The sequence below is a fragment of the Pelobates fuscus genome, chromosome 5, assembly GCF_036172605.1.
Source record: "Pelobates fuscus isolate aPelFus1 chromosome 5, aPelFus1.pri, whole genome shotgun sequence".
In the NCBI taxonomy this organism is placed as follows: domain Eukaryota; kingdom Metazoa; phylum Chordata; class Amphibia; order Anura; family Pelobatidae; genus Pelobates; species Pelobates fuscus.
Genome location: NC_086321.1, coordinates 279424710 through 279440759, shown reverse-complemented (window position 1 = coordinate 279440759; position 16050 = coordinate 279424710). Strand labels below are relative to the sequence as shown.

The following is a 16050-nucleotide window of genomic DNA, read 5'->3' as shown; positions in this document are numbered from 1 at the left end:
CGCTTGGTCTCTGTGACTCTGTCCTCTCGTGGTTTTCCTCTTATCTCTCCCAACGCTCATTCAGTGTCTCTTTTTCTAATGATACCTCCTCCCCTCGTCCTGTCTCGTTTGGAGCCCCCCAAGGCTCCGTCCTTGGTCCCCTTCTATTTTCTCTTTATACTGCCTCTCTTGGCAAACGTATTACATCTTTTGGATTCCACTACCACCTGTACGCTGATGACACCCAGATATATCTCTCCCCCCCGGACCTCTCCCCTGCAACGTGTCACCGCTTACCTTTCTTCCATCTCTGACTGGATGTCCTCCCGCTTTCTGAAACTCAATCTCTCAAAAACTGAGTTCCTTGTCTTTCCTCCTCCTAATACTGATCCTCCTCTTTCGCTCTCCCTTCAAGTTTCTGGTACTAACATCAGTCCATCCTTGCAAGCGCTGTGGCGTCATACTTGACTCTGGTCTCACCTTTGAGCCTCACATCCAGCATGTTGCCAAATCCTGTAGATTCCATCTTAAAAACATGGCCCGCATCCACCCCTTTCTTGCACCAGATACTACCAAGGAGCTTGTCCATGCTCTAGTAATTTCCCGCATGGATTATTGTAACCCTCTCCTGATTGGTCTTCCCAAAAGCCGTACTGCACCCCTACAGTCCGTAATGAACGCTGCTGCTAGACTGATTTTCCTCTGTAGTCGTTTCTCTCACACCTCACCCCTCTGCCAGTCCTTACATTGGCTTCCTGTATGCTATAGGAGTCAATTCAAGGTACTAACTCACACCTATAACCCCTTAAGGACACATGACATGTGTGACATGTCATGATTCCCTTTTATTCCAGAAGTTTGGTCCTTAAGGGGTTAGAGCACTGAACAACTCTAGCCCCTCTTATATCTCCTCACAGATCCATAGGTATGTCCCTTCTCGGTCTCTCTGCTCTGCCCGTGACCATCTCCTGTCCGTTGTCCCCACCCGTATGGCCAACTCGCGCTTGCAGGACTTCTCGCGGGCGACTCCCTTCCTATGGAATAGCCTGCCTACCGCCATCAGACTCTCCCCTAGTCTTGGATCTTTTAAGAAGTGCCTTAAAACCCATCTCTTTAGGAAAGCTTATGGCCTCCAAGACTAACCCTTACCTCACATACCTGTCTCTTGCCCTGTCTCTAAAGGGCAGCCTACCTTATTTGATTGCAAATTCCTGTCCTAATGTGTTTTACACCCCACCTCCTTTAGAATATTATAAGCTCGATTGAGCAGGGTCCTCTTCAGCCTATTGTTCCTGTAAGTTTATTTGTAATTGTCCTATTTATAGTTAAATCCCCTCTCATAATATTGTAAAGCGCTACGGAATCTGTTGGCGCTATATAAATGGCAATAATAATTAATTTAGCTAAAGTAATTTAGGTTACTATAGTGTTCCTTTAAATTCACAATTTAAGAAGTAAACCCCTTAAAATCCTCCTTAAAAAATTATTACTGCTTTGAAAGAAAAAAAAAACAAAACAACCAACCCATATTCCTTACAGAATGACTCACATAACCGGTTAATCTATGAACTATTTGTTTTATTGTTATGGTTACCTTATATTATTCCTTCAAAGACACGCTGTTTACGCTTTGTAATCTGAACTCTTGAACATTGTGAGGTGTAAAAAAATTCACTCAGGTTTTATGAGTGGTTACAAAAATCACTATAAGCATATTTTTAACACCCCTTATCTCTAGTGACTTCATTTAATTTTTTTAATCTTTTATCAATAATGTTGTTTTCTTAACACATCTCCTACAGTTTTGTAATTGCAGACACAAATCTTTCTCAATTACCACATTTATAGGAAGGTGACAACTGATTAAGTGTTTCATATAGATATATGCAGAGTAAGCTATTGGCAGTCGACAGCTCGGAGTGGATATGATCACAATATTTACTATCCACTTTTCCAGCCTCCTTTTTTTTTTTCTTCTTTTCAAACAATGTATTATGAGGCAGTGTCACAGTTATATCATATACTGCATAGAAAAACAACTAAATGAAATTCTCAATTTAAATGATACTATAGACCTCAAAACAACTTACCGGTATCTTAACAAAGAAGTTTCTCTGTAAAAATCATGCCCTCTCTTTTCTCAATTGTATGCCATGTAGGAGCTAGCCACACTTACCCTGGCTGGGACTGACAGCCTGTATGAAAGACTTGGTTTCATTTTCAATCATATGTTATCTTTCTTTAGAGGTTTTTATCTCCTGCTCTGTAAATTTAACTTTAATCACACACAGGGGGGCCTCTGCAGGTCTAGCAGGCTATTAACAGAGCAAGAGCTAAGACAATTTAAATTAAACAGAATGTGCATTAAATGAAGTTTAAACATTAGATTTCTTTACAGGAAGTGTTTAGAAAGGCTGTTCAAGTCACATGCAGGGAGTTGTGACTAGGGCTGCATAAACAAAGTGTTAACTCATAATTGATATGGTTCTTCTCAAAGTCTCCATTGTCAGGAATTTAAAATTAATATTAAAAAACATATTTTTAAATTCAAATTAGTTTTACTTTGTCTGTTTTTGCATAAATGTAGAACTTCACTTTGTATTCGTAGTTCACAGTTTAGTAAATAACCCTGCGTGACGTACAGAGCTATTGTATTTTGAGTTGGTAGTCAGAAGTAATTAAAACAGAAGTAATTATAATAGAATAGACTCACACTTGAGATCTTTAAATGTTTTTTTTTTTATTGTTTTTTTTTTTTTTTACTAATGGACTGTATTGGGCATTCTGATAGATTTAAATTAAGAATATTATGTCCCTGTGGGACAGTCTCAATTTCGATCTGTGTCCAGTCATCCTGAGTTATTTTTTGGTATCAAGCTTCTCCGAGACACCAGACAAAATCCCTCTGCTTTCCAACTTTTGTCCAATTAAATCGTTATGTGAAGGGGCATGGCTGCTACAAGGGTTGTGATGGCTTTATGTGAAATGCATACACTGGTTGTCAGTTGACTGTATGTGTTACATGCTAAGGTAATGTTTATTTAGCTTTAAATGAACACTCCAAGCACCATGCCTACTTCAGTTATCTATCTGGTTATGGTGCCTTTCCCCCACCACCCATTGCAAGCGGTCTTTTAAGTAGTTTGACTCCCTATCTGGTCTACTAGGAGAATTGTATAGGGGATGAAAGATTTGGGATTGAAGTTGTTAATAGAATGGAATAAGAATTGCTGACTGCACTCCAATTTCTTTAACCCCTTAAGGACACATGACATGTGTGACATGTCATGATTCCCTTTTATTCCAGAAGTTTGGTCCTTAAGGGGTTAAACACTGGCAGCACTGTTGTGGAAGAGAAGAAGTGTTATGTGCTGGAAAATAACCAGAATAGTAGTCTATTAAAGGAATATTCTGTATTTTTTAGCTAATTTCACATCAGTGTGCCTATCTCAATGTATTCCCTTATTGGTTCACTACCAATAAATCACTATTCATTTTATAGCTTATAATTCAATATAATTACAATAATAAACAAAAAAGTATATTACGTAAAATAACCATTGTGAATATGTAAGATTAGACATGATGAAAGAGGGTTTCTTATCCACTGCGTTTATTTGCTAAACAACAAAGTGGTGAATTGAAAACCAAATGGCAAGATTCAGGCTGCAATAAGCAAGCTATTACTGCTTGGACCACTCAAGTCACCCAGGTTACTTCATCTCTGTGAAGTGGCCTGGGTGCAGAGGTCCATTCGATGTAAAGCTACAAGTGTAAAATATTGCAGCTTTTAATGTCCACCTATAGTGGTCGTCGTCATACACACAGCTACTAAAGGTGCTTCTGCCGCACTGACAGAGTAAAACTCTGCCACGCGATGAGGAAGCCCACTGAGGAAAACATTGGTTTACAATTCCAATGTTGGTGGTAAGTCCAAGTGAATATGAAAATGTAGGCCACAATATCACAGGTGACTAAGAATTTCCAGTTTGTAAATTTTGAACGAACGTTTTAAATTCTTAAGGGTGTGGGAATGGTGAAGCAATAAAAAAAAACAACAATTCACAAAGGGAGAGGGATGCTGCTAGTCTTGTATAGGAAAATACCTCTAACCTATAATAAACTCTAGAACATACACACTAAGGACTGCACAACTATATTACTATTGGTACCCTACTATAAGAAATATCAACATCAACTGCACATTGCACATAAAAGAATCATATACACATACTGATGAATAGAGACCAACCAATATAGCTCTATTATTAAACAATTTATTAACGTTTGTTAAAAACAATACTATTTAAATAGACACTAAATAAAGTATGCTTACAATTAAAAAAAAAAAAAAATCTAATTCACAATGATATAAAATCTTAAAGATCCAATTAAAAATACAAAGAAAAAGAAAAATTCAAAATAAGACATGTACTCTGCTGCCCCAAAAAATCCTCTATATGGCAGCCGGCCAATTTTTTTGTAGCAATAGTAGTGAAAATGTGTTTGAGTCTCTTCAGTATCACTTAGGCAGGACAGTTAAAAAAAAAAAAAAAAAAAGTCTTTGTATAGAATCAACTCTGTTCAAAGACATTTTTACTTTGTCCTAGTCAGATTACATTATTTCTGTTAAATAAATTAGAAAGGTATATTTATCCTATTGCTTAATATGGAATAAGATTTATTTTAGTTTTTTCCTTATGGGAAAAGTGATTGTGCAACAGAGAGTAAGATTGGCTTTATTAATTCTGTTATCTTCCTGTTTTTACTCTGACTCATGCTGACTAGCAATAGGGAACATATATTAATGTGTAGTACCTGCTTGTGTTTGCAAAGTAGGGACATTTCTACCTTGTAATCTCAGAGGCTAGGTAATTGTGCATAATTCAACCACATAAATATAGCTTTGGTTGTAATATGGGAAGTTCCTATTCACATAATTGTTTTCCGTTTAAGTACAGTGAGAGATAATTATGTGGAAGGCCCAAGTATTGTACATGGATATTATCACTTATTTCAGATAGACCTTTTTCATGATTTGTCTTCCACCATTTGTTATATAGCTGTATATGAAAGGCTTAAGCATCTTCGTTCTCTGCAAATGCGGAGAACAGCAGGAAACAAATGTTTTTTTTGGACCAGACTGCAAATCTGAGATTGTTTCACTGAATTTGAAAGGCTACTGGAGTTTTGCACATACACCGGAGAAGTGTATGATATGGCACTAAGATAATATCAATAGTATTTTTATATCTTTATCGCCAATAATAAAACCCCAAAACCTTAAAGTGAACCTGTTGTTGTGCGTGGTTATATTTGGTAATGATAAATGATATATTTATGTATTTTGGAGCTTTTATACTCTTACCTTCTATCCCTTGGTCCACGATCACCATTCGCCTAGGTTTATGGGTGTTGCACTATTCAAACCTAACCCTCCTGTTGTAATTCTGCCAGTTCCCTTTTTTGTGTGATTTGGAACTTGCCCTAAGAAAAGAAACATGCTGTCTTCAGTGCCAGCATATTGGCTTTAAAAGTTCAGTGCCAAAGTCATATTGGCTTTAAATTGGCTTCAGGCATGGAAAACCCTTGCTGGCAGAATATCACTGTGATGGAGAGCATGAGAACTGCATGTAGGAGGGTTCTCCTGCTCACCACTTACACTCAATCCTGGCTTGGACCTCTATGCTGCAGAGTGAATGACAGGTGGGGAAGTCAACCAATTTTTAAACATTTTAATTAAAATGTATTCATTTGCCAGGATTTCTTGTTAGAAGAATGAATAGATTAAATTTAATTGTAAAATTCAGAATGATTACTAAAAAATAATTATCCCTACCAATAAAGGTGTTCTTTGAAGTTTTTGATTGATAGTCTTGTATTCTTCTAAATTTATGTTTTGCTTCTTCTCTTATAGTTTGTGAACTTCATGTACATTCAGATTGTGTCCTGTTTGCTTGCAGTGACTGTCGGCAGTGCCACCATGGGGGCCAGCAGGATCATGTAAGTATACTTGCATGTGTGTATTTAGCAGGTTTTCATCCCAACCAGAATAAGTGTACATGAGCATTGAAATGATATCCCCTGAGGCGGCATCACCAGTAATGCGGAACGTGACACCCATAATAGGCAGGTTATTCTAAAAAAAAATGGGGACTAATGGGCTGCCTGTCCAATCTTCAGGATCATGCAGGGGATAATAATAAAGTATTTAACCAGTAAAGGTAGATTTAAATTAATCTGGTTTCAGAGTAAATCATGGGTATGACGTTTGCCCAACATGTGCTTGTTCTGTGCTGCCTGGTTCAAAACAGATACCTGTTGTCATTGGTGGAAGTGGAGTAATGGAAAACAGAGTCTGTGTCTCTTTAGTATGCACAGGTCTCTGCAAATAGCACGTCATGGTGTACAGGTGATACTTATGGGGGTTACAGGGATATATAACACCTTAGAACTCCATTTATCACATGCTACTTATGGGTAAGACCATCCACACAGAGATCTGGGAGTGTGGTTTAAAAAAAACAAAACCACAAAAAAACTGTTGTACATTGTCCTTCCAAGGCCAAATGGATATTTGATTGTTTGTCTAACACTGTCTTGTAGTTATTATTAATGGTCAAAAATAAAAGATGATTCTAAATACCGGTAGCTCTGTTTTCATGTCTTCCATATTTAGGCCTATTACAGCTGTAAATAAAAGCTTTAAGGCAAGCATGTCAAACTCGAAGGGTACAACGGGCCAAATAAACAAGGTTTAAGTTTATGTGGGCCCCCAATTTTTTTTAATTTTCATAGAAACTTTTTTTTTTTTTTTTTTTAAAGTACAGTATATATATATATATATATATATATATATATATATATATATATATATAAATAAAAAGAAAAACAGCATCCCCCTCTTCTAAACCCCAGCCCTCCTCTACTTAATCCCAGTCTCCCCCCCTCTATACTAAATCCCAGTCCACCCCTCTATACTAAATCTCAGCACCCCCTATACTACACACTGGCCCCATAAAAAAAGGCCAACAAGCAGATTCCACTCACATTGTTGCTGCCAGTATGCGACTCAAGAGTCCAGCCTCTGGTATACCCCCAATGGCGCCGTCTGCACCCTGTGCCAAGGGGGACCCTCTTGCTACTCCTTTAAACCCTGTGAAGGTGGATAAAGTTTACATCACGTCTGAATCTGACATGGCGTTGCGTGCCTCTGTGCACCTCCAGGTCCTCCACTTTCCAGCTGTGGCCAACCCAACACTGACCGACCCACACACACACACTGACCCACACACACTGTCACTCAGTGACAGACACACACACACACACACACATACACTGTCACTCAGTGACAGACACACACACACACACACACTGTCACTCAGTGACACACACACTGTCACTCAGTGACACACACACACTGTCACTCAGTGACACACACACACACACACACACACTGTCACTCAGTGACAGACAAACACACACTGTCACTCAGTGACAGACAAACACACACTGTCACTCAGTGACAGACAAACACACACTGTCACTCAGTGACAGACAAACACACACTGTCACTCAGTGACAGACAAACACACACTGTCACTCAGTGACAGACAAACACACACTGTCACTCAGTGACAGACAAACACACACTGTCACTCAGTGACAGACAAACACACACTGTCACTCAGTGACAGACAAACACACACTGTCACTCAGTGACAGACAAACACACACTGTCACTCAGTGACAGACAAACACACACTGTCACTCAGTGACAGACAAACACACACTGTCACTCAGTGACAGACACACACACACTGTCACTCGGTGACAGACACACACACACACACACTGTCACTCGGTGACAGACACACACATACACACACACACACACACTCAGTGACAGACACACACATACACACACATACACACTGACAGACACACACACACACACTGACAGACACACACACACACACTGACAGACACACACACACACTGACAGACACACACACACACACACTCAGTGACAGACACACACACTCAGTGACAGACACACACACTCAGTGACAGACACACACACACACTCAGTGACAGACACACTTACTGACCGACACACACACACACACTGACAGACACACACATTTACACATTCTTGCACGCACTCAAAAATCATTTTATTTATTGCTCCCTACCTTTGGGAGCTGGTGTGGGGCCTCTCTCTGCGGTCCAGTGGGGATCTTCTCTCTGGAGATCTCCCTTCCTGCTCCTCACTGCTCCCTCACGTGCACAGTTTAGTGGTGCTGGGCCATAATTATATCCTATTCCAGCACCCGGCATCACTACAGAGGGCGCGTGCACACGAGCAGTGAGGAGCAGGAATAGACTGAGCTCCCTCACTGCCGCCAGCGACCTCTCCCCCAGTCCGGGTAAATTTTAGCAGAGTAGACACCTGCAATGTAGGAAGAGCAGGTGCCTACTCTGCCTTAACAGTAATCATATCAAACTTGCAGCTCGCCTGGCTGCAAAGATATTCATTGTGGGCTGCGGGTTTGACATGCTTGCTTTAAGGAATATATAGCTTTAACATAATCTAAAGGCTATATAACTTATTAACGTATTAGTTTTAACAAAACTGCAAATGAAAATGCTATTAATACATTATCTGTTCTCCAGAAACTTGTTTTCTTTCTTGAAATATTTTTTTTTTCTCACCTGTCTAACATCATGAATATGCAATTATAGTGCCCAAAGATCTATTTCTGAAAGTTAAATGTCAAAGCATTCTGGGATAATATTTAAAATGTATACCCACTATACTGAATATTAGGAAACATGCCCTGTGCTCGCAAAATGATTTACAACCAGATTTGGCTGTGTTTCTAGAATACCACAGCAATTATTTGAATAAGAGCCTAAAATTGGGTTAAATATTTACCGCACACACCTACGTACACATTATACACTAGACATCCCTGGCTGGGAAATCTGTTGAAATGGTCTCATTCACTCATTGTCTGTAAAATATTTTCCGACTAGATTTTAAATTGGAACAGTTTTGGCTTGAATTACACTTGTTTCTACAGCCCTCCTCTACTTAATCCCAGTCTCCCCCCCTCTATACTAAATCCCAGTCCACCCCTCTATACTAAATCTCAGCACCCCCTATACTACACACTGGCCCCATAAAAAAAGGCCAACAAGCAGATTCCACTCACATTGTTGCTGCCAGTATGCGACTCAAGAGTCCAGCCTCTGGTATACCCCCAATGGCGCCGTCTGCACCCTGTGCCAAGGGGGACCCTCTTGCTACTCCTTTAAACCCTGTGAAGGTGGATAAAGTTTACATCACGTCTGAATCTGACATGGCGTTGCGTGCCTCTGTGCACCTCCAGGTCCTCCACTTTCCAGCTGTGGCCAACCCAACACTGACCGACCCACACACACACACTGACCCACACACACTGTCACTCAGTGACAGACACACACACACACACACACACATACACTGTCACTCAGTGACAGACACACACACACACACACACTGTCACTCAGTGACACACACACTGTCACTCAGTGACACACACACACTGTCACTCAGTGACACACACACACACACACACTGTCACTCAGTGACAGACAAACACACACTGTCACTCAGTGACAGACAAACACACACTGTCACTCAGTGACAGACAAACACACACTGTCACTCAGTGACAGACAAACACACACTGTCACTCAGTGACAGACAAACACACACTGTCACTCAGTGACAGACAAACACACACTGTCACTCAGTGACAGACAAACACACACTGTCACTCAGTGACAGACAAACACACACTGTCACTCAGTGACAGACAAACACACACTGTCACTCAGTGACAGACACACACACACTGTCACTCGGTGACAGACACACACACACACACACACACTGTCACTCGGTGACAGACACACACATACACACACACACTGTCACTCGGTGACAGACACACACATACACACTGACAGACACACACACACACTGACAGACACACACACACTGACAGACACACACACACACACTGACAGACACACACACACACACTGACAGACACACACACACACACTCAGTGACACACACACACACACACACTCAGTGACACACACACACACACTCAGTGACAGACACACACACTCAGTGACAGACACACACACACACTCAGTGACAGACACACTTACTGACCGACACACACACACACTGACAGACACACACATTTACACATTCTTGCACGCACTCAAAAATCATTTTATTTATTGCTCCCTACCTTTGGGAGCTGGTGTGGGGCCTCTCTCTGCGGTCCAGTGGGGATCTTCTCTCTGGAGATCTCCCTTCCTGCTCCTCACTGCTCCCTCACGTGCACAGTTTAGTGGTGCTGGGCCATAATTATATCCTATTCCAGCACCCGGCATCACTACAGAGGGCGCGTGCACACGAGCAGTGAGGAGCAGGAATAGACTGAGCTCCCTCACTGCCACCAGCGACCTCTCCCCCAGTCCGGGTAAATTTTAGCAGAGTAGACACCTGCAATGTAGGAAGAGCAGGTGCCTACTCTGCCTTAACAGTAATCATATCAAACTTGCAGCTCGCCTGGCTGCAAAGATATTCATTGTGGGCTGCGGGTTTGACATGCTTGCTTTAAGGAATATATAGCTTTAACATAATCTAAAGGCTATATAACTTATTAACGTATTAGTTTTAACAAAACTGCATATGAAAATGCTATTAATACATTATCTGTTCTCCAGAAACTTGTTTTCTTTCTTGAAATATTTTTTTTTTCTCACCTGTCTAACATCATGAATATGCAATTATAGTGCCCAAAGATCTATTTCTGAAAGTTAAATGTCAAAGCATTCTGGGATAATATTTAAAATGTATACCCACTATACTGAATATTAGGAAACATGCCCTGTGCTCGCAAAATGATTTACAACCAGATTTGGCTGTGTTTCTAGAATACCACAGCAATTATTTGAATAAGAGCCTAAAATTGGGTTAAATATTTACCGCACACACCTACGTACACATTATACACTAGACATCCCTGGCTGGGAAATCTGTTGAAATGGTCTCATTCACTCATTGTCTGTAAAATATTTTCCGACTAGATTTTAAATTGGAACAGTTTTGGCTTGAATTACACTTGTTTCTACATACGACTTAAGAGCAGAGTGCATTCCAAAAATCTCTAGTAAATGGAAGATACAGCTGACGAAACATAAAAATAAAGTGTAACAGAAACTAAAGGGAATTTAGAAAAAAAAAAGTATAGAAAATAGCCAGGTACAGTAAGTAGCTGAAAAAAGTAGATTAGGTTCCTTCAAAAAGTGCCTAAATTTAGTAAAACAGAGAAAACTAAATAAATAAAACTTTTAACAAAAATGTGAATTTAAAATAAACTGAAAGAAGAAATCTGAAAAATGGGAAAGACATGAGATTTATCAACCGTTCTATGATTACATGGACCCGCAACAGTCCTGAATATTAGGTCTGGTCTCGCCAGCCCTCCTTTATTCTTTTAGTGGTCTACTTTCGGGGACACTAGGAAACTGTCCCCCCAAAAATACGACCATTTTAATTGCAAGTAGGCCGCCAAAAATAAGGCTGGTTATCGGGATAAGGGTAATATAATTGGAAACGGAAGTATTGTAATTAGGAATATTGTACAGAGGTTTATGGGACTGGGAGAACATGTTTTATTGACAACTGCAATATGCCTTGCATTTTAAAGAACATTAAATATGGAAGACATGAAAACGGAGCTATGTAGAATCATATTTTATTTTTGATCATTAATAATAACTACAAGACCGTGTTAGACAAACGCCGGATGTCATGAAACCTTCTGTTATCAATCTATCAATATAGATGGCCTAATGAGAGAATTACTATTGGGGTTTCCTACTTCAATTTTGGCCTATGGCCTCACAAAGTTTAGAGTTGGCTCTGGTGTGGAGTTGTGGAGTATCTAATCTTGTTGTTACTTTTGAAAGCTTTACGCCAGAAAATGTATTAATTAGTTGGAGCTTTACATTTAAACCACTTTCTGATACCAGATTAGTAGATAGTATTATTGTTTATACTGTTTTTTTACATAATACATTGAGTCGTTGACGATGACTGGTGGTATAGTATTTTGTTTTATAAAATTAACATCCACAAACAGAAAAAAATATAGAATGTAATCAATACTGTAAATTGTTCTACTAAACCCTACAGCTGAATCAAACATCCAAACCTGAATGTGACAGTCAAATATTAATGTGATCAGACTGCAGATATTTATTCAGTAGCCCTAGCGTTCATTGGAAAGTTCCTTAAGAAATGCAAAAGCGGTATGTAGATGTATTTACAGTGTTATTTCCCCCTGCTCTTATTTACTTTAGGATACATATCATCATCATTGGCGAGAGGGAAATTTCTCTTCGAGCGCCCGTTGTGAGGTGTGTAAGAAAACGTGCGGTTCTTCAGAGGTCCTCTCTGGAATGAGATGTGAATGGTGTGGCATTCAGGTAAGAACTGTTAACATGTTTGTGGAATCTTCAGTCCTTGAAGAACCAGTCTAACCTTTAAAATTAAATATAGAAGTTGTTTTTATGAGCATCATTCTATGTTACAGATTAAAATGTTTAGAAAACACAACATACTTTTAAAGCTATGTTTTTATCTATTCTTTTTCCTCTGTGTAACCTTGACCATGTAGCAGTACATTCAAAGGACACTATAGTAACCAGAACAACTACTGCTTAATGTAGTGGTTCTGTAGACCTTACATGGCTGAGTGTGCAAGGACAAATACTGTATTTTCCAAGAGAGGATTACCTTTGCTAATGCAGTCTACATGTATTTATAGAATGGTCAAATCTGTACTGCAATAAATAAATAAATTTGAGATTCCTCTGAAAGAAGGCTCTACCTTGGTTAAAGAGCCAACAATACCCATATCCTTTAATCCAAAAAGTATAACTTCCCATATACGCCTATAGGTGGTGTAAAACCCCAGAACGGTAACCCACCCCCTGCAAAAATAGCTGAGCCGGTAAACCTCCAGCAAATTAGTTTTGCTGCTGGGTCTCTGATGAAAATGCTCTTTGATGAGCACCGAAACATGCGTAGGACCAATTTTTGTTTTTAGTTGGGGGATCACTTTAGTAGTTGGCATTGTATGGTAGGCTTCAAGTAACTTGGCCAGACAGCTGTGACCTTGGATAGACCTTGTCTTTTTCACTGGTGTTGTACCAGACTCTGCTTTTTTTGCAGGGGGTATACGTTTCAGTGGGGGTGAATGATATTTAGGGCTATTACACTACCTATAGATGTATATGGGAGGGTATGTTTTGTGCCACAGAGGATACAGGTTTTGTCAGCTATTTAGCCACTAAGCAACTTAATTTATTAAATTTTTATGCTGGAGTACAAATTTGTCCATTCCATATGGTACGTAGGCTGCATTAGCCAAGGTAATAATCTCCATGGATTTTAAATGGTCATCTGCTACCCTGTCCTCTCCCTACCTTTCATTCGCCTATTTTGTTTGTTTCCCTTTGTTTCCCTTTTGTAGATTTAGGGCTCCCCTTTTAGTGATTCACTTGTTTGTTTTTTGCCTAGTGTAATACAAACGCACAATGGAGGCGATCACCATTGTTTGACTTGTATCATTCTCTGTTGATATATCCTTTTTTTTGTTTGTGATGTATTCTCGACAATGTTAGCTAACTGTTTTGAAAAACCTTAAAGGTAATGCTTTTTTTTTATTTTTTTCTTGATTGGTTCTTAAAGTGTCAAGCAGTGTTTAGGAAGGTATTGGATGTAAGAAATATATATTTATGTATTGAAGTTGGAGGAAAAAAAGTATATGAAAATATATTTGCTACTTTAATGCACATTTAACTTAAGAAAGTGAAATCGTTAAAAGCTATAGCCAAATGATATGAACTTTGTTCCTCTTGGATCCATTTTTGCTTGCTTGGCTTTCATAAAGAATGGTTACTCCCTTGGTATATTTCCATGGCATCTAATGCTCTCCAACTTTGCCTCCTTACACCTGTTTTCTCCTATTGCTTGAGTATCCCAAATTGCCAGATTGACATTCCAGAATTTGTCCAAATCAATATCAATCACTATATAAGTGGCATTGCGTGCCTTTGGCTTCCAGTGAGAGAAAGCAGGGAGGTATTGTTGTTTTGGATTTAAAGGGACACTTGTAGGCAATGTAACTGCTTCATCTCAATGTAGCGTTTGTAGTGTCTAGAGTCCCTAGAAAAGACTAAAGTGTTAAGAATACAAACATGTACTCCTAATACTATTGATTTCTACTCCCTATTTAGCATTTTATGATTTAACTTTTTTTTTTTTTTCCTCCATTGCTGACACACTCTCCATGCATCCACTGCCATCTTTATGGATGGTTTAGGATGCTCTTCCCTCTGTCTTCTCATCCAGTCCAATGCTTCTTACAGAGAAGCATTTAGGATTGGAGTTTAGGCTTGCTCAACCAGTCACAGGTTTCTCGTAGTGAATCCAATGCTTCACTAAGATACGCATTAGAAGACTTTGGCGCTCGCATGCAATAAGTGAGGACGTTGGACGTCACAGAATATAGAGTGACTTGGTTGTAGGAGCAGAAACCCCCTCTAGTGGCTGTCAGGCTGCAATGAATACATTGCCCCATCTACAAAACATAAATGTTATTACATTACAGGAGGCAAACAACAAAGCCACTACACTCAGACCATTCATTTCTATTTAGAGGCCTCATAATGGTAATTTGAACCGCTTTTAATGGGTAAAGAAGAGTCCACCACCACAGCCCATCACCTCTATGCTGCTTGGACTAATTAGGAAGCATTAACCTGAGCAGCAATGGGTATTTGTGATTGGCTGAGAGTTTCAGCTGACTGCTTTCAACCTATCACAGTGCTATTGCAGTTGTGGATCGGTATGACTAGAAGGAAGTTTCTAATCTCTTCTTTAGCAACACCTCCAGCGCGGACTGGACTGTGGTTGGCCAGGGACCCTTGTTCAATGTTAAATGGCTGAAAAATCTTTACAGACAGAATAGAAGGACAGTGCCAAGTGACTTCAAGTACTCTAAGAAATTCAATAAGACTAAGTAGTTATAGTACCTTTCAATATTGTTGGATACTCTAAATACCACATTTGAGCTTATGTGATCTAAAAGTCTTTTTGATTTTGACATGTGTCGCTGCTCAACCTGCCCAATGCTTTGTTAAATATATGAACTTAACAAAAAGGGAAATTAACACAGTAACCAGCAAGAATGAAATATTTTAGAGTGGGGGAGGTGGCACAGGGTTAAAGTGCTGAATGCTGCTAACACATGCCTCCCAAGTGTCCCTATTTAGTAGGGGCAGTCCTGATTTTTGACCAAATCCCTCTGTCCCTCTTTTCTAGGAGTACCACATTGTTGGTGTGTCTAAATGCAGTACATAGCTCCACAGCAATAATACACACAGTTATGTGTCTTTAAACTAAAATAAATGTGTTTAGATATCAGATTATGTAAATAAGATACATTGTTTTTATTCTAAATTACATTTTAGATGCATAAATTGTAAGTCATCTAAAATTTCTCAGAAAATCCCCGGTTGCTAACATGTATTTTTTTTCTTTTGCAAAAACTATGAGAGCATACAGAAAATACAGATAAGTATTTAAGTCAAAAGCTATAAAAAATGCATTTAAGATGTGCCTTGTCTGCATAATTCATGCACATTTTTTGTATTCATTTGAAAAAGGTGCTCGGATTTATAATATAACTCATACTTGTGTTTTTTTGGTTTTTTTTAGGCACACGCCTCCTGCTACATAGTCATCAAACATGAATGTACCTTTGGAAGGCTACGAGATATGGTGCTTCCTCCCAACTGTGTTCGCTTGCACTCACGAAATTTTAGTAAAATGCATTGTTTTAGAATATCAGAGTCTCTCCAAACCGAGCAAGGTTAGTACTGTCTTTTCCCAGTTACATACAATGTGTTGAATGTTATGGAAGAAATGAA

The 16050-nt window shown here is 39.3% G+C and overlaps 1 protein-coding gene across 2 annotated transcripts in view; it reads left to right on the top strand.

Annotated features, from left to right (window-relative positions):
• The window catches only part of DGKQ (diacylglycerol kinase theta), a 178312-nt gene that overhangs the window by 88529 nt on the left and 73733 nt on the right, over positions 1-16050 (top strand). For both annotated transcript variants that reach the window (XM_063455346.1, XM_063455345.1), the window contains exons 4-6: positions 5897-5982; positions 12415-12540; positions 15839-15992. In XM_063455346.1, the coding sequence (XP_063311416.1) occupies positions 5897-5982; positions 12415-12540; positions 15839-15992 (366 nt within the window). The remainder of the gene's footprint in view (positions 1-5896; positions 5983-12414; positions 12541-15838; positions 15993-16050) is intronic.